The 23,274-nt window shown below is 42.4% G+C and overlaps 1 protein-coding gene across 3 annotated transcripts; it reads left to right on the top strand.

Moving 5' to 3' along the window:
• The first annotated feature begins 2,379 nt into the window (after positions 1–2,379).
• LOC112219589 (torsin-4A) lies at positions 2,380–23,226 on the top strand. Of its 3 annotated transcripts, none has more exons than XM_024380947.2 (3): positions 2,380–2,577; positions 21,007–21,483; positions 21,571–23,226. In XM_024380947.2, the coding sequence occupies exons 2-3, from the start codon at positions 21,007–21,009 to the stop codon at positions 22,423–22,425; spliced, it is 1,332 nt and encodes a 443-aa protein (XP_024236715.1). In that variant the 5' UTR covers positions 2,380–2,577; the 3' UTR covers positions 22,426–23,226. The 3 variants fall into 3 exon arrangements, with proteins under 3 accessions (XP_024236715.1, XP_024236714.1, XP_024236716.1); XM_024380946.2 differs by lacking the exon at positions 2,380–2,577 and adding an exon at positions 9,120–9,643; XM_024380948.2 differs by lacking the exon at positions 2,380–2,577 and adding an exon at positions 19,686–19,830.
• The last annotated feature ends 48 nt before the right edge of the window (positions 23,227–23,274 follow it).

Here is a 23,274-nt window from a genome sequence, read left to right on the forward strand (position 1 = left end):
GGAAGCAAACGTAACAAAATGTGGATAAACATACCTGAATTTGTCCAATAGAAACTCTCGTTTGCAACTGTTGGACTAATGAGTACACCCTATATCAGCTAGATGCAGGCAAGTGTGTGCAAGGTGGTATTGAATGTGTCAATGTTTGTCACCTTGATTACTCAAATATCTTTCGACCTGTGCACATACGTTGTGAACTTTCATTCATAGGCTAGGTTGTAGCAACCTCATGATGGTTATAGGGGAAATGTAAGTATCATGTAGTAGCCTAAACCTATCGATGTTACATTGAACTGGGTGAATGGAATATGAATGGCAGTCATCCAATATGCTGTAATAGAAATAAAGCCATGATCATTAAAAAAAATGACCTCATCTCATCTTAAACGGCATCGACCGCCACTGGTGGGTGTCAAACGAGTTTGTATGAGTTGCTAACATGTTGGTCTGAAGTAAAGATGTTCAGTTTAATTGCACAACAAGCCTCTGTGCATTTGTAACAGTGTTCCTCAAAGGTTCATGATGGTCAAAATTCAGACTTCCTAGAAAGGGCCTCCTTTTAAATTATACTTTATTTACCACCCACACAGTCTGCCCAGTCACTTCTGTGTGACTTCTGTGCAAAGGGAACGAAAAGATGGTAAATTAAGCTGTCAGGTTAAAGAAAGTAAACTATAAACTGTGAGTCATAGAGTCAAGCCCAGAACTATGAGATTTGCCAGTGAGAGAACAATGCTACAGTAGCATGGGTTGTGGTTATTTCCATGTGACAGACACGTACAGTGTATATATATATATATATATATATACAGAGTGTGGTACATTTTCTTGGAAGATATTTCAATATCATTATAACTCACTTCCTGAATTGAAAACTAAATTGACCCCAACCTTGAAGGAGATTAACCTTTTCTCTGATCCTTAAGATCAGTGAAGGCAAGACAAGGTTAACTCAGTGGTTACTTACAAAAAAAGAGATTTGCAATATTCTTAATCTACACATAAAACACACGGACCCTTTTCCTGTTACAAAACGACCACACCAAGCCTAAACTCATTAACATACACTCATTAAAGGCCCAGTGCAGTCAAAAATTTGATTATTCTGTGTTTTACTTATTTCCCCATACTATGAGTTTGGAATAATACTGTGAAATTGTGAAAATGGTGATATTGCCCTTTTAGTGTAAGAGCTGTCTGAAAAGACCGCCTGAAATTTCAGCCTGTTTCTGTGGGATGGAGTTTTGGCCTGCCTGGTGACGTCACCATTAATAGACCAATAAGAAAGAGAATTCCAAACCTCTCTGCCAGTAACAGCTGTTTTCAGGTTTCCCAGACAGTCCTAGCAAATTCTTGCTAGAAAAATTGCTCTTGGTAAGAAGCTATTTCTGTTTATTTTCACCATTCTGATTGAAAACAATCACAGTAAAGTACTACATTTGTTACTCAGAAATGATTTGACATTGAGATTTTGAAAAAATGGCTGCACTGGGCTTTTAATAACACACAGACATTCTACTACTACCCAAACTCGCTAATAAGACACTCACACCCTCTCAGCAATTAATATCACTTTGTTTCCTGAATTGTTCTCTTTAGCAGCATCATGTTCATTTGGGACATTAACACAGAGGCATTCTGAAGGATGAGGAGAGGTAGACAATAGGTGTGGTGTTAAAAGGTATGTTGCCTGGGGCTAGTGCAAAGCTATTTCAATCACAGGACAAAAACTCTAACTTTTGTGGAATGTAACCTATTGTATGAAATGGATTTGGAGGGAACCTAATCATGTGACGTTTTTGTTATCGTTTTATTTACACATAAACGACTTACAATAGCACAAAATAACTCAAGGGGAGAGCCCATATTGTATTAAAGGTCGTCCTTGTTATAATATTCACCTTCTTTCCATGGGCTCTCTGCTACCAACTATCTATGTCATATACTCCATTATTGTTACGATTGGTTATTATATGACAAATTCTCTCCTTGAGCTCTTGGCTACCAATTATCACGTTCACATAGATCTTACGTTATGAAGGCCCTAATAGTTTTCCCACTGCTTGGGTGTCGGTCTCCTCTTCTCATATTTGCTGTGAGGCAACTAACATAAAATATGCAAACATTTATCCCACCACCCAGCAGAGGACCTCTAACAAAGTAAACAAATTAATTAAACAAAGTTATCCATGACTGCAGGCTGGGAGTAAAGGTCATTAGGTGCATGACTAGGAGGAGAGTCACAATAGCCTGATTTTCACTCTCATCTCAACAACATGAATGGAAGAGCCGGAGGGGGGGAGATAGTGGGTGGAAAGACAAAAAGAGAGAGAGAGAGAGTGAAAGAGAAAAAGAGGAAGGAAGAGGAGGAGTCTGCAAAGGCCAGAAGCAGGAATTGGGAGGGTGAGATAGAGAGATAGGAGTGGTATCATAGTTGTAGTTGATCTGAAACCAGCTCACTATCCAGTGATAGAGTTCCACAGAAGGAGTTTACTGTTCTCTCCCCACAAAACTCATGGAGCGAGCCTAGTGAAGAACTCAGTCTATAGGAGGCTTGGTATTACCTATACGTTCAAGGTAAGCAGACTGGTTTTCCAGAATTTCTCTTTCTGCATTCTATTCTCCTCCTCTTCCCTCTCCTATTTCTCCCCTTCCTTGCTTACACGGTTTTCTGGGTGAGGTATTTGCAGCTGTGTTTCTAGGCCTCTGGCCAGCTTCATACACACACACACTCTCTCTCTCTCTCTCACACTCACTCACTCACTCACTCACTATCAGGGTTAGAAAAGCTTCCACCTAAAACACAGAACCAGAACTTGAAAATCTATATTCAGCAATGTAAACAGGTTGTGAAGTGTGAAGTGAGATCCAGTGTGTTTTAGAATCATTCAAAAAACAAGCCACAAACTTCTGGTTTCTGCCTTACACAAGAAAACCTATATGTTACACAAGACACAAAGGAACATTTATGCTACTCTCTATTTCAGTGTGTGTGAGCTAAGAAGGAAATGTAGTCAGCAGAGAGCAGCGAGGGTCTGGGAGAGGGACAGAAAGCTTCTGGAATGCAGCCAGGGAAAGGCTCTAGAACAGGGCTCTCCAAAGCTGTTCCTGGAGAGCTACCTCCTGTTGATTTTCACTCCAACCCTAATCTAGAACATCTGATTCTAATAATTAGCTCGTTGATAAACTGAATTAGGTTAGTTACAACTGGGGGGCGAAAACCTACAAGAGGGTAGGTCTCCAGGAACAAGGTTAGAGAGCCCTGCTGTACAATGTGTGGAATGGAGACATCACCTCTCAGGCCGCTCGCTACCTGTACATGGGAAGGCAACCTGGACTCGGGGGTAGACGTAACATATCAAAAGTAAATATATCTCCCTTCATTTAGTATGATATGTTATGTTTTGTATGGTACGCAGCAAATTGGCCAGTGTAACCTAGTGTTGATTTTTCAGTGTAGCATTTCTAGTGTTGATTCAGGTGTTAAATGAACTCTATAAGTGTTAAAATAACTCTCATTGGTATAAAACAACCCTAGTGTTGGTGTTAATAACCAGCGTTAAAGGTAAACCACACCCACCATTATCATGTTTCTCAGCATGCTCTATTGCAGGTAGATCTTTGGAATTGTATTGTTTGTTTCAATATGTATGTTTTTGCATGTACATTAATTGATTAATTAATGCTATGCTACTCAAATACACATGACAGGTTTTTCTAAACTAATCCAATCTGTTACTTATTGCCCCCGTTATTGAAAAGGCTGTTTCAGTATACAGTGGCTTGTGAAAGTATTTACCCTCCTTGGCATTTTTCCTATTTTGTTGCCTTACAACCTGGAATTAAAATTGATTTTTTGGGGGGGGTCATATCATTTGATTTACACTACATGCCTATCACTTTGCAAAATATTTTTTATTGTGAAACAAACAAGAAATAAGACAAAAAAACTTGAGCATGAATAACCAGCTCCTTCAAGGCAAAACTGCTCCAGCTCCTTCAAGTTGGATGGGTTCAGCTGGTGTACAGCAATCTTGAAGTCATACCACAGATTTTCAATTGGATTGAAGTCTGGGCTTTGACTAGGCCATTCCAAGACATTTAAATGTTTCCCCTTAAACCACTCAAGTGTTGCTTTAGCAGTATGCTTAGGTCATTGAAGGTGAACCTCCATCCCCGTCTCAAATTTCTGGAAGACTGAAACAGGTTTCCCTCAAGAATGTCCCTGTATTTAGCGCCATCCATCATTCCTTCAATTCTGACCAGTTTCCCAGTCCCTGCCGATGAAAAACATCCCCACAGCATGATGCTGCCACGACCATGCTTCACTGTGGGATGGTATTCTAGGGGTGATGAGAGGTGTTGGGTTTGCGCCAGACATAGCGTTTTCCTTGATGGCCAAAAAGCTCAATTTAGCCTCATCTGACCAGAGTACCTTCTTCCATATGTTTGGGGAGTCTCCCACATGCCTTTTGGCGAATACTAAACGTGTTTGCTTATTTTTATCTTTAAGCAATGGCTTTTTTCTGGCCACTCTTCTGTAAAGCCCAGCTCTGTGGAGTGTAAGGCTTCAAGTGGTCCTATGGACAAATACTCCAATCTCCGCTGTGGAGCTTTGCAGCTCCTTCAGGGTTATCTTTGGTCTCTTTGTTGCCTCTCTTGGGCGGACCTCTCTTGGCAGGTTTGTTGTGGTGTCATATTATTTCATTTTTTAAATAATGGATTGAATGGTGTTCTGTGGGATGTTCAAAGCTTCAGATATTTTTTTATAACCCAACCCTGATCTGCAATTCTCCACAACTTTGTCCCTGACCTGTTTGGAGAGCTCCTTGGTCTTCATGGTGCCGCTTGCTTGGTGGTGCCCCTTGCTTAGTGGTGTTGCAGACTCTGGGGCCTTTCAGAACAGGCGTATATATACTGAGATCATGTGACAGATCATGTGACACTTAGATTGCACACGGGGACTTTATTTAACGAACAAATAGCATCATGAGTGGTCACTACAATTCACTCAAGTCAAGGCAGAAGAATGGTTTACTCTATGCATTGTGTTAATTTAATAGTGAAAAGTGTGGACTCCTATAGACACTGGACGAGTTTTAAGTTTGACACTCAATGTTGAAAAAACACTGGAGAAATTGCTGGGTATGTATTCGTTTGTTGATGTCAATCATCTATTTCGTATGATATGTTAAGAATTAAAATTCTAATGATATGTTATGAATTGCAATTTGTACAATATGTAACGAATTTGCAATACATACAGTTGAAGTTGGAAGTTTACATACACTTAGGTTGGAGTGATTAAAACTTGTTTTACAACCACTCCACAAATTTCTTGTTAACAAACTATAGTTTTGGCAAGTCAGTTAGGACATATACTTTGTGCATGACACAAGTAGTTTATCCAACAATTGTTTACAGACAGATTATTTGTCTTATAATTCACTGTATCACAATTCCAGTGGGTCAGTTAACATACACTAAATTGACTCCTTTAAACAGCTTGGAAGATTTCAGAAAATGATGTCATGGCTATAGAAGCTTCTGATGGGCTAATTGACATCATTTGAGTCAATTGGAGGTATACCTGTGGATGTATTTCAAGGCCTACCTTCATACCCAGTGCCTCTTTGCTTGACATCATGGGGAAATCAAAAGAAATCAGCCAACACCTTACAAGTCTGGTTAATTCTTAGGAGCAATTTCCAAATGCCTGAAGGTACCACGTTCATCTGTACAAACAATAGTACGCAAGTATAAACACCATGGGACCACGCAGCCGTCATACCGCTCAGGAAGGAGACGCATTCTGTCTCCTAGAGATGAACGTACTTTGGTGTGAAAAGCGCAAATCAATCCCAGAACAACAGCAAAGGACCCTGTGAAGATGCTGAAGGAAACAAGTACAAATGTATATAAATCCACAGTAAAACGAGTCCTATATCGACATAACCTGAAAGGCCTCTCAGCAAGGAAGAAGCCACTGCTCCAAAACCGCCATCAAAAGCCAGGCAACGGTTTGCAACTGCACATGGGGACAGAGATCGTACCTTTTTAGAGAAATATCCTCTGGTCTGATGAAACAAAAATGAAAAAGGGGAAGGCTTGCAAGCCGAAGAACACCATCCCAACAGTGAAGCACGGGGGAGGCAGCATCATGTTGTGGGGGGGATTTGCTGCAGGAGGAACTGGTGCACTTCACAAAATAGATGGCATCATGAGGAAGTAAAAATTATGTGGATGTATTGAAGCAACATCTCAAGACATCAGTCAGGAAGTTAAAGCTTGGTCGCAAATGGGTCTTCCAAATGGACAATGACCCCAAGCATGCTTCCAAAGTTGTGCCAAAATGGCTTAAGGACAACAAAGTCAAGGTATTGGAGTGGCCATCACAAAGCCCTGACCTTAATCCTATAGAAAATTTGTGGGCAGAACTGAAAAAGTGTGTGAGCAAGGAGGCCTACAAACCTGACTCAGTTACACCAGCTCTGTCAGGAGTAATGGGCCAAAATTCACCCAACTTATTGTGGGAAGCTTGTGGAAGGCTACTCGAAACGTTTGACTCAAGTTAAGCAATTTATAAGCAATGCTACCAAATACTAATTGTGTGTATGTAAACTTCTGACCCACTGGGAATGTGATGAAAGAAATATTAGCTGAAATAAATCATTCTCTATACTATTATTCTGACATTTCACATTCTTAAAATAAAGTGGTGATCCTAACTGACCTAAGACAGGGAATTTTTACTAGGATTAAATGTCAGGAACTGTGAAAAACTGAGTTTAAATGTATTTGGCTAAGGTGTATGTAAACTTCTGACTTCAACTGTATATTTGAACGTTATTTTTCGCCCAGAGTACAAACTTTTGATTTATTGTTATTTTTTTATTATTACTACTGAACCTACATTCTTAAACTAAAACAGAGAAAGCGTACATTTTTTTGGGGAAAAGCCATAAGAGGGAAAACACGATGGAATGGGGGACTAAGGGATGGGTAAAGAGAAGAGTAGAAAACTATTTTTGCTGAAATAACCACTTCCTTTTGTGACTAGAGTCTAATACTTCCTGTGGCACACATCAGCGGGTATGATAGGTCACCAAAAAGGATTATGAAGTGTGCCAGCCCTTGCAGTCCCAAGCTATATCTGAGCCTAGAGGAAAGTCTTTGTCCTCAGGCCTGGGGGGAAGCCAAAGTAATTCCGTTACCCAAGAGTGGTAAAGCAGCCTTTACTGGTTCTAACAGCATACCTATAAGCTTGCTGCCAGCTCTTAGCAAACTGTTGGAAAAATTGTGTTTGACCAAATACAATGCTATTTCTCTGTAAACAAGTTAACAACAGACTTTCAGCATGCTTATAGAGAAGGGCACTCAACATGTACTGCACTGACACAAATGACTAATTGGTTGAAAGAAATTGATAATAAGAAGATTATGGGAGCTTTACTGTTAGATTTCAGTGCAGCCTTTGATATTATTGACCATAACCTGTTGTTGAAAAAACTTAAGTGCTAGAGCTTTTCAACCTCTGCAATCTCTTGGATTCAGAGCGATCTATCTAATAGAACTCAAATGGTTTTCTTTAATGGAAGCATCTCTAATGTCAAACATGTAAAGTGTAGTGTACCGCAGGGCAGCTCTCTAGGCCCTCTACTCTTTTCTATGTTTTACCAATGACCTGCCACTGGCATTAAACACAGCATGTGTGTCCATGTATGCTGATGATTCAACCATATACACATCAGCACCCACAGCTAATGAAGTCACTGAAACCCTTAACAAAGAATTGCAGTTTGTTATGGAATGGGTGGTCAGTAATAAACTTGTCCTGAACATCTCTAAAACTAAGAGCATTGTATTTGGTACAAATCATTCCTTAAGTGCTAGACCTCAGCTGAATCTGGTAATGAATGGTGTGGCTGTTGAACAAGTTGAGGAGACTAAATTACTTGGCGTTACCTTAGATTGTAAACTGTCATGGTCAAAACATATAGATTCAATGGTTGTAAAGATGGGGAGAGGTCTAGCTGTAATAAAGAGATGCTCTGCTTTTTTGACACCACACCACACAGAGCAGAACATTTAGCTCTTAATTGTAATCAGAGGGCTGATATAAATACTATGCATGCCGGTCTCTCTTGGCTAAGAGTTGAGGAGTGACTGACTGCATCACTTCTTCTTTTTATAAGAAGCATTAATGTGTTAAAAATCCCAAATTGTTTGCAAAGTCAACTTACACACAGCTCTGACACGCACACTTATCCCACCAGACATGCCACCAGGGGTCTTTTCATAGTCCCCAAATCCAGAACAAATTCAAGAAAACTTACAGTATTATATAGAGCCCTTATTGTATGGAACTTCCTTCTCATATTGCTCAAATAAACAGCAAACCTGGTTTCAAAAAACAGATAAAGCAACACCTCGCAGCACAACACCTCTCCCCTATTTGACCTAGATAGTTTGTGTGTATGCATTAATATGTAGGCTACATGTGCATTTTAAAATAATGTATATAGTTCTGTCCTTGAGTTGTTCTTGTCTATGTCATTCTGTATTATGTTTCATGTTTTGTGTGGACCCCAGGAAGACTAGCTGCTGCTTTTGCAACAGCTAATGGGGATCCTAATAAAATACCAAAATAGAAGGGGGGGAGAATTTAGGCAGGCAAGAAAATGGCCTTGCTGAAATCCCCGCCGCTTCTAATTTCCTTAATTTTGTGGCCTGAGTCAAATACTTTCTCTGGCACACACTACTGTTCAACATGATCTACCAAAATTATTCAGAAGTATGCCAGGCCTAGCAATCCCGAGATAGAAGGAGGGGGAGAATTTTTGCAGGCAAGAAAATAGCCTTGCCGAAATCCTCCCCCCCTTCTAATTTCCTTAATTGTGTGGCTAGAGTCAAATACTTTCTATAGAACAGACTTCATGTCAGGATAGGCAACCGAAATTAATAATTAATGTATGTGTGTTATACTTAACATAGAGGGAGTAAAATGTAGACAAGCAATAAACATTTCTGAACAACTACTGATCGAATAAGACATGAGAGAAATGACGAATTTTGGCAAAAATATTTATTTATAGACTAATACACTTGAAACAAATAGCCAAACCGAAAACTGCAGACATTACTAGTGCCTCCCCCGCTATCAAACAGACTAAAAAAAAATTAAATGAAACGCAGCCGAACATGATCAGGAATCTCAACTAGCAAGCAAGTTGCAGCAATGAAGAATTGAGTGCAAAACAGGGCAGGGGGGAGCTTTTCGGGCACAACACCGGATCTTACAGGGAGAAACAGTGGATGTCAGACCAAAGCGGGGAGACATCAAAGCCCTGTTTTTGCTGTTTGGGGACAGGACATTCACAGCAGACCTGCCGTTACAAGGAGTTCCAATGCAGAGCGTGCCAGAAGACTGGACATCTTGAAAGGGCTTGCAATGGGGAGAGTATCTGCTGGGAACAGCGCTTTTTCTAAACAACGCTCTCAAACAGCGCACTCTAATCCAGTGAAGGAGACACACTACTTGACAACAGATCAAGTTGAGGAGGCAGAACTGCTATTGCCTGCAGGCTCCAGCACAGTCGGAAATCACCCGTCAGAAAAGGACTTTTTATTGTGTGTAGTGATCGTGAGTATGTGAAACCTTTCATGGTCATGGTGAGATGTAACTGGAAAAAATGAAGATGGAGGTAGATACTGGGGCTGCCGTGTCTATTGTCTCAGAGAAGCTGTACAACAGCAGATTTAAGAAGCATAATCTGCAACAATGTGATGTTGTTTTGAGGACTTAGCTCAGACGATTCAGTTATTGGGACAGCTGGAGGTTAAAGTGAAATGTGGTGCTCAGGTGTTACCACCACCTCTATTAGTGTCAAAGGGGAAGGGTCCTACGCTAATGGGGAGGAACTGGATTCAACAGCTCAAATTAGATTGGTCGAGTGAACTATGTGTCAGACCCAGTTGCACAGCTGTGCGATAAATATGCTGCGGTATTTAGTGATCAACTGGGTGTGGTAAAGGGAGTTAAAGCCAAAATTCAAGTGTCAGAGAAAGCTGTTCCAAAGTTTTGTAAGGCTAGACCTGTGCCTTATGCACTCAGAGAGGCAGTAGTCAAACAGCTTACAGAGCTAGAAAAACAAGGAGTGTTTTTCTAGCTCTGGTTTGCATTCCAAAGACAAACGGGGGTGTCAGAATATGTCATGATTACAAGGGAACTGTAAATGCATGGGTGGATGTGGAACAGTACCCCTTACCAAAGACCCAGGACTTGTTTGCTACTCTAGCTGGGGGTAAACAGTTCAAAGTTAGACCTTACACAGGCCTACCAGCAAGTGGAGGTAGAACAAGAGAAAGCATTTCCTGACTATAAACACATTGAAGGGTTTATACCAGATGAATAGACTGCCTTATGGAGTATCAAACGCTCCAGCTATATTCCAACGTATTATGGACTAGGTCTTACAGGGTTTACCTGGGGTTGTGTGCTTTCTAGGTGGCATTCTTATCACAGGGAAATTGGCTGAGGACCACTTACAGAACGTAGAAGCGGTGTTAAAGAGGCTGCAAGGGCGTGGGTTAAGAGTAAACAGGGACAAGTGTGCATTTTTTCTGTCTAGTGTCACAGGATAGACAAACAGGGGCTACATCCAGTGCAGGACAAGACTGAAGGGGGTCAGACTGGGGGGGTCAGAGAGCCATCCAAACTATCAAGTGTCATTTTTAGATGTACTTTTCATTGGCATAGCCAGGGAAACTACCAAGGACAAGGGTTTTGCGAAAGTGAGGCACTTTACACTTACAGTAATCATGTTACTGATCCTGAACTAAAGCCTTATTAGGTGAGAAGGGCTGAGCTCACTGTAGAAAGTGATTGTGTGTTATGGGGTATGAGAGCGGTGGTGCCGGCTACTCTACAGAGGGACTGACTGAAGGAGCTACATGAAAACCACTGGGGCATGGTCAAAATGAAAGCTCTTGCAAGGAGCCACTTTTGCCGGCCCAGGTTAGACTCAGACATAGAAGACATGGTAAGGAGATGCCAGGTGTCAGTCTAATAGACATATGCCGAACCTTACACCAGTGCATCCTTGGAAATAGCCTGAGAGGCCCCGGCAGCGCATCCATATAGATTTTGCTCAAAAGGGAAAGCACCCGTTCTTAGTAGTTACGGATGCATACTCATGCTGGCAAAAAGTAATATTGTTTTATATATTGTTTTCCTCTATTTTTTTCGTATATATTTTAATATCACTTTCCATCTAAGGACTGCATATACTCTCCGGCAACCGCCTCACCCAATGTGGTATGGATCTGCAATTTTTATACTTTAGAACCGAAACCCACATCAGAAGCTAGTTAGCTAACTAGCTAGTAGTCAATTAGCCACTGCTAGCGGTCTTCACCATTAACTAGGACATCAGCCAGCCTCAGCTCGGACAATACCTGCCAGTCTGCACGTGCGATATCAACCCAGAGCATATCGGACTTCTTTTTCTGAACCAAATCTCCGGATTCCTACCGCAAACTCTGAACCTTTATGCCGGATCATCGTAGCTAGCTGGCTACTATCCGATCTCTGTCCTGAAGCAAGCATCAGTTAGCCTTGAGCTAGCCTCGAGCTAGGCCCTTCTCCCGGCTGGCCGAAGAGGTCCACCAGCTAATTCTTGGGCTACAATACCTCTTTTGCCAATTGGTCTGGACCCTTTACTGCCGACACGGAGCCCCGCCGATCCATCATAACTGGTCTGCCGACGTAATAGCCCGAGGTAGTTTCAACAGGCTCTTCCATTGCGACATCGCCAAAGCCCCACCTGCTAGCCCCGGCCCGCTAGCTGTCTGAATCGCCGCGTAGTAGCAACTACTGAATCGACTCCCTGACTCACCTATTGCTACTCTCTGGACCCTATGATCACTTGGCTACACATGCCCCTCCCTAATGTCAATAAGTCTTGTCTATTGCTGTTTTGGTTAGTGATTGTCTTATTTCACTGTAGATCCCCCAGCCCAGCCCAATATGCCTAAGATAGCTCATTTGTCCCACCCCCCACATGCGGTTACCTCACCTGGCTTAACTGGTTCCTCTAGAGACAAAACCTCTCTCCTAGTCACTCAATGCCTAGGTTTACCTCCATTGTACTCACATCCTACCGTACCCTTGTCTGTACATTATATTCTTCCACACATCAGCGAGCAGGGCTTTCTTTTCGACCTGGCCCGGGTATCCTGGAAGGATATTGACCTCATCCCATCAGTACAGGATGCCTGGTTGCTCTTTAAAAGTGCTTTCCTCACCATCTTAAATAAGCATGCCCCATTCAAAAAATGTAGACGTAAGAACAGATATCGCCCTTGGTTCACCCCAGACTTGATTGCCCTTGACCAGCACAAAAACATCCTGTGGCGTACTGCATTAGCATCGAATAGCCCCTGCGATATGCAACTTTTCAGGGAAGTCAGGAAACCAATATACACAGTCAGTTAGGAAAGCTAAGGCTAGCTTTTCAAACAAAAAATTGGCACCCTGTAGCACTAATTCCAAAAGGTTTTGGGACACTGTAAAGTCTATGGAGAATAAGAGCATCTCCTCCCAGCTGCCCACTGCACTGAGGCTAGGTGTCACTACTGATAAATCTACAATAATCGATCATTTCAATAAGCATTTTTCTACAGCTGGCCATGCTTTCCACCTGGCTACCCCTACCCCGGCCAACAACACGGCACCCCCTGCAGCAACTCCAACTGCTTTTAAATGCTAGTAAAATGAAATGCATGTTCTTCAACCGATTGCTGCCCGCACCCGCTCGCCTGACTAGCATCCCTTCTCTGGAGGAGTCTGACTTAGAATATGTGGACAACTACAAATACCTAGGTGTCTGGCTAGACTGTAATCTCTCCTTCCAGACTTACATTAAGCATCTCCAATCCAAAATTAAATCTAGAATTGGCTTCCTATTTCACAACAAAGCCTCCTTCACCCATGCTGCCAAACATACCCTCGTAAAACTGACTATCCTACCGATCCTCGACTTCGGCGATGTCATTTACAAAATAGCTCCAACACTCTACTCAGCAAACTGGATGTAGTCTATTACCACAGTGCCATCCGTTTTGTCACCAAAGCCCCATATACTACCAACCACTGTGACTTGTATGCTCTCGTTGGCTGGCCCTCGCTACATATTTGTCTCCAAACCCACTGGCTCCAGGTCATCTTTGCTAGGTAAAACCCCACCTTATCTCAGCTCACTGGTCACCAAAGCAACACCCACCTGTAGCACGTGCTCCAGCAGGTATATTTCACTGGTCATCCCCAAAGCCAACATTTCCTTTGGCCGCCTTTCCTCCCAGTTCGCTGCAGCCAATGACTAGAATGAATTGCAAAAATCACTGAAGCTGGAAACTTATATCTCCCTCTTTTACTTTAAGCATCCGCTATGAGAGCAGCTTAACGATAACTGTACCTGTACACAGCCAATCTGTAAATAGCACACCAAACTTCCTCATCCTCATTATTTTCTTCTTGCTCTTTTGCACCCCAGTATCTCTACTTGCACATCATAATCTGCACATCTAACACTCCAGTGTTAATGCTAAATTGTAATCATTTCGCCTCTATGGCCTATTTATTGCCTTACCTCCCTAATCTTCTACATTTGTACACACTGTACATTGCTTTTTCTGTTGTTATTGACTGTACATTTGTTTAACTCTGTGTTGTTGTTTTTGTCGCACTGCTTTGCTTTATCTTGGCCAGGTCGCAGTTGTAAATGAGAACTTGTTCTCAACTGGCCTACCTGGTTAAAAAAATGTGAAATAAAACAATTAAGTGTATGAGTAATACTTCAGCTACAGCCACGGTAGCGGGGGGGAATGTTCTCAGCCTATGGGTTAGTTGAGGAGTGTGTTCAGACATGGGTCACAGTTGGTGTCAAAAGAGTTTAGATGTAAAATGGTTGCAAATAGCCAATGGGATTTTTTTTCAGGGGTTGAGTTTTATGAGGTTTAAGATTACGGTTAGTTAACATGCTAAGTAGTTGCAAAGTAGCTAAAAAGTAGTGTTGTGTCTTTGGCTATGCCGGATTAAGTGATATGACATGCTATTCTATAAAATAATGTCTCATTATTAATACCCGATTGAGCTAATCATGTGAATGTAATTAACTAGAGAGTCGGGGCACCACAAAATAATATTTATAGAGCTGTTATCTTCCGAATAAACTCTTAAAGACCTAGTAATATTTTACATCAATAGCAGTCAATATTAATCGTCACCTTAATTCAGTCTCATCTGAAAGTTGTAAATTCTTGGTTATCTGCACGAACCCTGGCTAACAAGTTGAATCAGCAATACAAAAATTGGGTTTAATTATTTATTTACTAAATACCTAACTAATCACACAGAATTACACATACACATAATTAATCATAACTTGATTACAAATTACATCATAAAGGAAAACGTCCATAACGGGCGGAACAGATAGGAGAGCTTGTTACACAAAAGAAAAGGGGCTGGGCTTGAGTGAAAGAGCGGGAAGACTGAGGAACAAAAGGGCGAAGCTGCGCTATCGTGAATACAATATTTTATGCATTCTAAATTACTGCCCATTTGGAAAAGGAAAATGCAATAAATATTTACTCCGAGCTGCGCTTCAGTAGGTTGGTGGTAGATGGAAGGCCGTGTTGCCCAACCGAGTCCTTTGAAGAATGTCTCTGCTGGTAAATTGAATACGTTGTAGTAACGTCGTTGTGTGGTAGACGGGATACTCTGTCTGTTCCTTCCTAACCTGCGTTTGCAGCTGCTGTTGCTAACTCAACGGCTAGGAGGTATCACTTCTGTAGTGAATAAGAGTTCAAAGTTCCTACAATTCGCAACCAAAGCTCACGCTGATGTTGGCCTTTTTTTCTGTAGTTATTATCTGAACCATTCTGACATCGGACCATCATCCTCACATCCTCGGAACATGAGGTCACATTGTCATCAAGGCTTTATATAGGATGGGAGAGGAGGGCGTGTTTGAAAAGTTTTATAGTCCATGTCCCTTCACAGGGGCGGCCACTGATTGAGCATAGCCCTAACTTATGAAAACCCAAATCTCACATTTTAGAAGTTAAAATCACATTTCATCCCATCATGAATAATTTCATATTTAAACATTTCAATTGAACAACAATTCCATGTGAATCCGATAACTCTGATGTGTAGACTTTCCACTGTAGAGTTCATCATATCATTGATGAGAATGTCTCAGATGACAACCGAACTGACATCATATTCATAATTCATACCAGAATATTCATAATTCATACCAGAATATAGTTCATTTCCCCCCACCTTCTGATGTTCCCAGAATCTCTATGTTAACCAAAGGTTTTGCAAATGTAACATCAGTAGGGTAGAGAGAGAAAAAAGGGGGAAAGAGGTATTTATGACTGTCATAAACCTACCCCCAGGCCAACGTCATGATAGTAGTAAGTGCAAAGTTGCTAGAATACTAAAGTTTGCAATGATGAGATTCAAACTCGCAACCTTTGGGTTTCTAGATGTCCGTGTTATACACCCACAGCCTTTTTGTTTTGTCTTAAGTAGTCTTATGTAACCATACCATTAAATTCGAGTGTCCCGGATTTACGTTTACTAGGTTACTTCTAGTCTGAGACCAGGCTGGTGAAGGAGGGGGTTAAGATGGGGAGATTCTCTTTTGGCTAAAAGACCATCCTTCGTCCTCTCTCCTCCATGACCCGGAAAACCAATAAGAGGTCAAGTGGTCGAGGAGTGTGTCAATTCATTAGACAAGCAGAATAGTGTCCTCCCTTACTTGATAGCCACCTTTCATTGAGAATACTCGTGTATATCCTACTGTTTTAAAACAATATGCTACGTATTGTTATATCTATAAAATGTCTTGCACAAGTAACTTAATTTGTTTTGAGCAATTTACACATTTGTTTTGGCATCCACCCCTGTAAATGTAATTTGCCTAATAATGTGCAAATGTAGAGAAGAAAGTGCTTCCACGTTCACTCTCCTCGCCGACTCCCCTTGAATGACTTTGAACTTTTTCAAAAGGAGGCAAGAGAGGACAGAGGAGGTAGGACGCTGGAGGGGAGCAAATCTAAGTGATAAAATGGCTTTTTATGACTTTACATGTCCGCAGGAAGGGTTGGGGAGTAACTTTAATGTGTTACATTACCAGCAAAAAAGATTGTAATCAGAATAGATACTTTTGAGAAATTACATGATTATTTCTTTGATTACTTTTAAACCTTTTTGTTTTTTCATGACATTCGATTCAGTATTGAAAAATGGGTGCAAGTTTAAGTTTGTTCCACCTGAACGAGTCTGACCACAAGTCAGAGACCACTGCTGTTTTCTTCTATATACCTCTTAAACGGAAAGTAATTAGATTACATTAACGAGTTTGGGTAATCCAAATGTTACGTTACTGATTATAATTTTGGACAGGTAACTAACGGATTACATTTAGAAAGCAACTTACACAACCCCGGCTGCCGGACACATTAAGGTGTAGTCTAATCCTATTGTACTTGGGCAGAGAATGGCTGACACTGACACAGTGTGTAATGCTTCCTGGCAGCAGTGCCAATGTAAACTAGCTAGTCAGACGAGCTAGACTACCTGTACATGCTTTCGGAGCAGAAAACAGTTACTTTCAACATTCACTCTCTTGAAATGTAAATAGTCCAGTTGCCATTTGATTAATTGTTCAGCAGTCTTATGGCTTGGGGGCAGAAGCTGTTAAGCAGCCTTTTGGTCCTAGACTTGGTGCTCCGGAACCACTTGCCGTGCGGTAGCAGGGAACACAGTCTATGAAATGGGTGACTGGAGTCTCTGACAATTTTATGGGCTTTCCTCTGACACAGCCTATTTATATAGGTCCTGGATGGCAGGAAGCTTGGTCCTAGTGATGTACTGGGCCGTGCGCATTACCCTCTGCAGCGCCTTACGGTCAGATGCCGAGCAGTTTCCATACCAAGCGGTGATGCAACCGTTTAGGATGCTCTCGATGGTGCAACTGTAGAACTTTTTGAGGATCTGGGGATCCATTACAAATCTTTTTAGTCTCCTGAGGGGGAAAAGGTTTTGTCGTGCCCTCTTCATGACTGTCTTGGTGTATTTTGGACCATAATAATTTGTTGGTGATGGGAACACTACAGCCCTGTTGATGTTAATGGGGGCCTGTTCGGCCCGCCTTTTCCTGTAGTCCACGATCAGGTCCTTTGTCTTGCTCACATTGAGGTTGCTGTCCTGGCACCACACTGCCAATGCTCTCACCAACTCCCTATCGGCTGTCTCATTGTTGTCGGTGATCAGGCCTAACACTGTTGTGTCGTCAGCAAACTTAATGATGGTGTTGGAGTTGTGTTTGGCCACGCAGTCGTGGGTGAACAGGGAGTACTGGAGGGGACTAAGCACACACCCCTGAGGGGCCCCAGTGTTGAGGATCAGCGTGGCAGACGTGTTGTTGCCTACCCTTACCACCTGGGGGCAGCCCGACAGGAAGTCCAGGATCCAGTTGCAGAGGGAGGTGTTTAGTCTCAGGTTCCTTAGCTTAGTGATACGTTTCGTGGGCACTATGGTGTTGAACGCTGAGCTCCAGTCAATGAACAGCATTCTCACATACAGTTCAAGTCGGAAGTTTACATACACTTAGGTTGGAGTCATTAAAACTCATTTTTCAACCACTCCACACATCTCTTGTTAACAAACTATAGCTTTGGCAAGTCGGTTAGGACATCTACTTTGTGCATGACACAAGTAATTTTTCCAACAATTGTTTACAGACAGATTATTTGTCTTATAATTCACTGTATCACAATTCCAGTGGGTCAGAAGTTTACATACACTAAGTTAACTGTGCCTTTAAACAGCTTGGAAAATTCCAGAAAAAGATGTCATGGCGTTAGAAGCTTCTGATAGGCCTTGAAATACAATGATGTCAATTAGCCTACCTTCAAACTCAGTGCCTTTTTGTTTGACATCGTGGGAAAATCAAAAGAAATCAGCCAAGACTTCAGAAAAAAAAATTGTAGACCTCCACAAGTCTGGTTCAGCAATTTCCAAACGAATGAAGGTACCACGTTCATCTGTACAAACAATAGTACGCAAGTATAAAAACCATGGTACCTCGCAGCCTTCATACCGCCCAGGAAGGAGACGCGTTCTGTCTCCTAGAGATGAATGTACTTTGATGCGAAAAATGCAAATCAATCCCAGAACAACAGCAAAGGACCTTGTGAAGATGCTGGAGGAAACCGGTACAAAAGTATCTATATCCACAGTAAAACGAGTCCTATATCGACATAACCTGAAAGGCCGCTCAGCAAGGAAGAAGCCACTGCTCCAAAACCGCCATCAAAAGCCAGACCAACGGTTTGCAACTGCACATGGGGACAAAGATCATACCTTTTAGAGAAATATCCTCTGGTCTGATGAACCAAAAATGAAAAAGGGGGAGGCTTGCAAGCCGAAGAACACCATCCCAACCGTGAAGCACGGGGGTGGCAGCATCATGTTGTGGGGGTGCTTTGCTACAGAAGGGACTGGTGCACTTCACAAAATAGATGGAATCATGAGGAAGTAAAAAGTATGTGGATTTACTGAAGCAACATCTCAAGGTCGCAAATGGGTCTTCCAAATGGACAATGACCCCAAGCAGGCTTCCAAAGTTGTACCAAAATGGCCTAAGGACAACAAAGTCAAGGTATTGTAGTGGCCATCACAAAGCCCTGACCTCAATCCTATAGAAAATTTGCGGGCAGAACTGAAAAAGCGTGTGCGAGCAAGGAGGCCTACAAACCTGACTCCGTTAGGAGCTCAGCTGTCAGGAGGAATGGGACAAAATTCTCCCAACTTATTGTGGGAAGCTTGTGGAATGCTACCCAAAACATTTGACCCAAGTTAAACAATTTAAAGGCAATGCTACCAAATACTAATTGAGTGTATGTAAATGCCTGATCCACTCGGAATGTGTTAAAAGCTGGAATAAATCATTCTCTATGCTATTATTCTGACATTTCACATTAAAATAAAACTGGTGATCCTAACTGACCTAAGATAGGGAATCTTTACTAGGACTAAATGTCAGGAATTGTGAAAAACGGAGTTTAAATGTATTTGGCTAAGGTATGTAAACTTCAGACTTCAACTGTATGTAAATAAGGTATTTCTATATTTTATTTTTTAATACATTTGCTAAATTCTAAAAACCTGTTTTTGCTTTGCCATTATAGGGTATTGTGTGTAGATTGAGGATTTTTTTTATTTAATCAATTTTAGAATAAAGCTGTACTGTAACGAAATGTGGAAAAAGTTGACAGGTCTGAATACTTTATGAATGCACTGTAGAGTAAGCAAATTAGTTTAATTCATGACCTCATTCTCTCTCAAAATATGTTTTGTTCACATCATAACGCACTTTATTTTTGTATTTTAATTTTACCACCCTTTTTGATAATGTCTCATCGCTGCAACTCCCCAACGGGCTCCGGAGAGGCGAAGGTGGAGTCATGTGATCCACCGACCTAACCGTGCCGCACCAATCTGTCGGAGGAAATGCCTTTCAACAAGGAGCTGCTAGGGCGCGATGAGCCAAGTAACCCCCCGGCCCCCGGCCAAACCCTCCTATACGACGCTGGGCCAATTGTGCACGGTCCTTTGGCACTCCTGGCCACGGCCGGTTATGGCACAGCCCGGGTATGAAACGGGACTATAATAACGCCTCTAGCACTTCGATGCAGTGCCTCAGACCACTGCGTCACTCAGGAGGCTATCATAACACACAATAAACTAAAGTAAGTAATGATGCCTAACTTTGAGTGAACATTGTGCGATCCACTGTGTGGAAAAACCTCTGCTTGTTTGGTGGAGAGTAGAGGTTTCCTATTTCAGCTGGAACATCTGAAAAATATGTACCAAGTGCCTGTAATTAACCCCTTGTCATAATAGTTGTGTGTTTCTGTAAAACTACAAAACTACAAAAATGTGTAATGATTAAATAAATGCACTATAATGATTTGAAATAACATACGTGTTATTACTATATTGTGGCAAAGAATGAACTTAATCAGCCACACAAGGTACAGCACAACCACTATAGGCCTCCAAGCACTTTCTCTCGAGACACACAGGCCAAAATAAGATTGTAGTAATTTGTGTGTTTTGGGATGCTGAAAAAAGTATGTTCTATTGGAGAACGTTCAAGTCTCTGATCTCCTTATCAGATAGTGTTGGGATGGGCTGAAATCTTGCCTCAGAACTCTTGCCGCAACTGCGAAATATGGTTAATGGCTTCACTTCTATTCCCGTAATCGTTATCTGTCAATCAGCAGAAAAAAAATGCTCTGAAACCTTCGTAGATTGTTCATGTGTTGAGTCACATTACGTGAAATGAGTTCTCACAGTCTGCTACTTAGGATCTGAGCCTATATCTGAATAGAGGAAATGGCTGAGGATAGCACTACACGCCAAGTTTGACTACAGTCAGATGCGACTGTTTGCACATAAATATACGGCCTGAAAGGATGACACAATATCCTTGTTGAGTTGCAATACCTCAACAAGGATATTTGTCAAATATATTGACACAATTAGATACCAAGGTCATTTTACCAGGTACTATCTGATACTGACATATCTGAGCATGTGTAATGTTGGATATTTTTTACCGGTCTATTTGTTCAGTGACAGGCAAGTTAGTTTAGACAGTTTAAGAAGTAATTCAGTTTCAGTGGTTAAGCTGTAACCCTCTGGGTTTTTCCATGTAACTTTACGACTATAGTAAATCTAACACCATAACCGATACATTAGTGGTATCATATAGCATGTTAAATGCATCTATAAGTACATTCTTCAATAGTTGGCATCCCTTCTTGGCTAGGTATCTTTTCCGCCCTCTTAAAAAAAGAAAACGGATCGTAATTCACTGTGACTGTAATTGAATGATTAAAGCCTCTCTCTCTCACTCTCAGATGGGCGACCAAGATGTTTATGACAGACTGTCTGGGTCCCAGACAGACGGAGAGATGGGCGAAGAGAAAGGAGAAAGCGAAGGAGAGAGTGAAAAGAGGGGGTCGTGGACAGGCGCTGAGAGTTTGTACCAGTTCTCATCCTCTCTACGTGCTGTGGTTCGCATTAGACAGAAATACCTGACCATGAAGAAACGACGGCTGGAGTTAGCCGGGCTGGGTGTAGTAGGGCCAGTGGTAGGGGCTGGTCTCTTCACTGGGGCCCCTGTTCGCACCAGCCCCAAAATCTTCACCTTTGAGGGGTTGACCCCCTCCAGCACCACCACGACCTTCTCCTCGCTCCTCCAAAAGAGGAAGAAGAAGAAGAGGTCACGGCGGGTCATGTTCCCCAGTGGAGGGGGGTGCAGGGCCCCTGTCATAAAGGAACACAGCCGAGCAAAGAACTGCCTCTTCCTCCTCTGCACCATCCTCTTCCTCCAGGTAATGTGTATGTGTGTGAGGTTGATCTTCATCTTCCTCTTTGTCTGTGTTTTAATGTCTCATTCTGTACTTTATCCCTCCATACAGGTGTATAATGCCATAGAAAACCTTGACGACCATGTCCTGAGGTATGACCTGGAGGGATTAGAGAAGACTCTATGCAGGGAGGTGTTTGGCCAGCAGGGGGCGATGGAGGCTCTGTTAGCCCAACTCAGAGACTACCTCTCTACCTACGTCCACAATAAACCCCTGGTCCTCTCCTTACATGGAACCAGCGGCGTGGGGAAGAGCCACGTAGGGAGACTCCTAGCTGGGCACTTTCGCTCAGTAGTGGGGGAGCCCCTGGTTCTCCAGTACTTTGTGTTGCACCACTGCCCCCTGGAGGATGACGCCTGGCGATGCGCCCGAGCGCTGACGATCTTAGTGTCGGAGACGGTGCTGAGAGCAGAGGAGGAGGAGAAAATTCCAGTATTCATCTTTGACGAAGCAGAGCACCTTCACCCAGAGCTGCTTGATGCGCTGCGGGATCTGGTGCAATCAAAACTCTCCAACGAATACCTTAACGCAGTCTACCTGTTCCTTAGCAACCAAGGACACAATCACATCACTAAGCACCTGCTGCACAACTCCTCCAGCGACTCCATGATGACCGTGTCTGAGTACCATGGCAACTTCGTCAAGGAGCTGACCCCGTTGTTGCGGAACACTCTGGAGATGCTCCACCCACTGTGGGCAGAAGCTGAACTCATACCTCTGACCCTGCTGGAGAAAGGTCATGTGACAGAGTGCTTCCTGGATGAGATGATGAGGGAGGGGTTCTACCCGGACCGTACCAACATTGAGAGGCTGGCAGGGGAGATAGAGTACTACCCCGTGGTATGGGGCCGGGTGTATGCCCGGACAGGCTGTAAACAGGTTGTGGCGAAGGTCAACCTGCTATGAGAGACCTACAGAGGGATGTTGAGATGACAGACAGGGACCGAGAAAGACGTGTCCTGAGAAAAGATACTACTGGACAGTGTCAGTGGCAGTTCCAATAACTGTTTTGGCCCATAGTCTTTTGGAGCCTAAAGACTTTTGGTGTTTCTTGTGATCCATCAAGCAAACAAAGCCCACGTTACTCGCCAGAACCCACCATTGGGGGAAAAACATTGTCGTATGTCTGAGAATGAGGAGTATCTCCACGATGAAGGCTAATCATGTCAGATAATCGTCTTTTCTACGTTCTGTAACGAGCCCCTTGGTTACTAGATAATTACCATTTAGGTATGAGATAGGATAGGTAGGGCTAATATCATAGCCTGCACATCTGGAGAGGAGTCAAAATCAGGAGTTGTGGTCATGGTGAAGCACCACTGCTCATTCTCCCACGATGCTGTTAGGCAAACTACTGACAGTAATACAGACCCCGCTCCCAATAGAGCCTTCAAACTCAAATCTGGACCCCGAAGCCAGTTCCACTTAATTTGTTCATTGTTCCCTTCTAATCAGGAACTGATTTAGACCTGAGACAACAGATGTGTGCAATTAGTTATCAGGGCTAAACAAAAACCAGCAAGCTCCAGACCTCGTAGTGTAAGAGTTGAATAACACCGTAATAGAGGAAGATATTAGTAATCGTACCAAATGAGTCTGGTTGTGGCAATGACAAAGACAGGGCCAAGAGCAGCACGGGAAAATGTGATGAAGTAGTTGTATTTTGTTAACATACTATATTGATTAAACTGTATCATGCTTTCTGAATTATTCATCTATCTGGTTGACAGTGACCAAGGGGTTTGGGACATAATG

Source organism: Oncorhynchus tshawytscha, linkage group LG20 (assembly GCF_018296145.1).
Source record: "Oncorhynchus tshawytscha isolate Ot180627B linkage group LG20, Otsh_v2.0, whole genome shotgun sequence".
Lineage (NCBI taxonomy): Eukaryota > Metazoa > Chordata > Actinopteri > Salmoniformes > Salmonidae > Oncorhynchus > Oncorhynchus tshawytscha.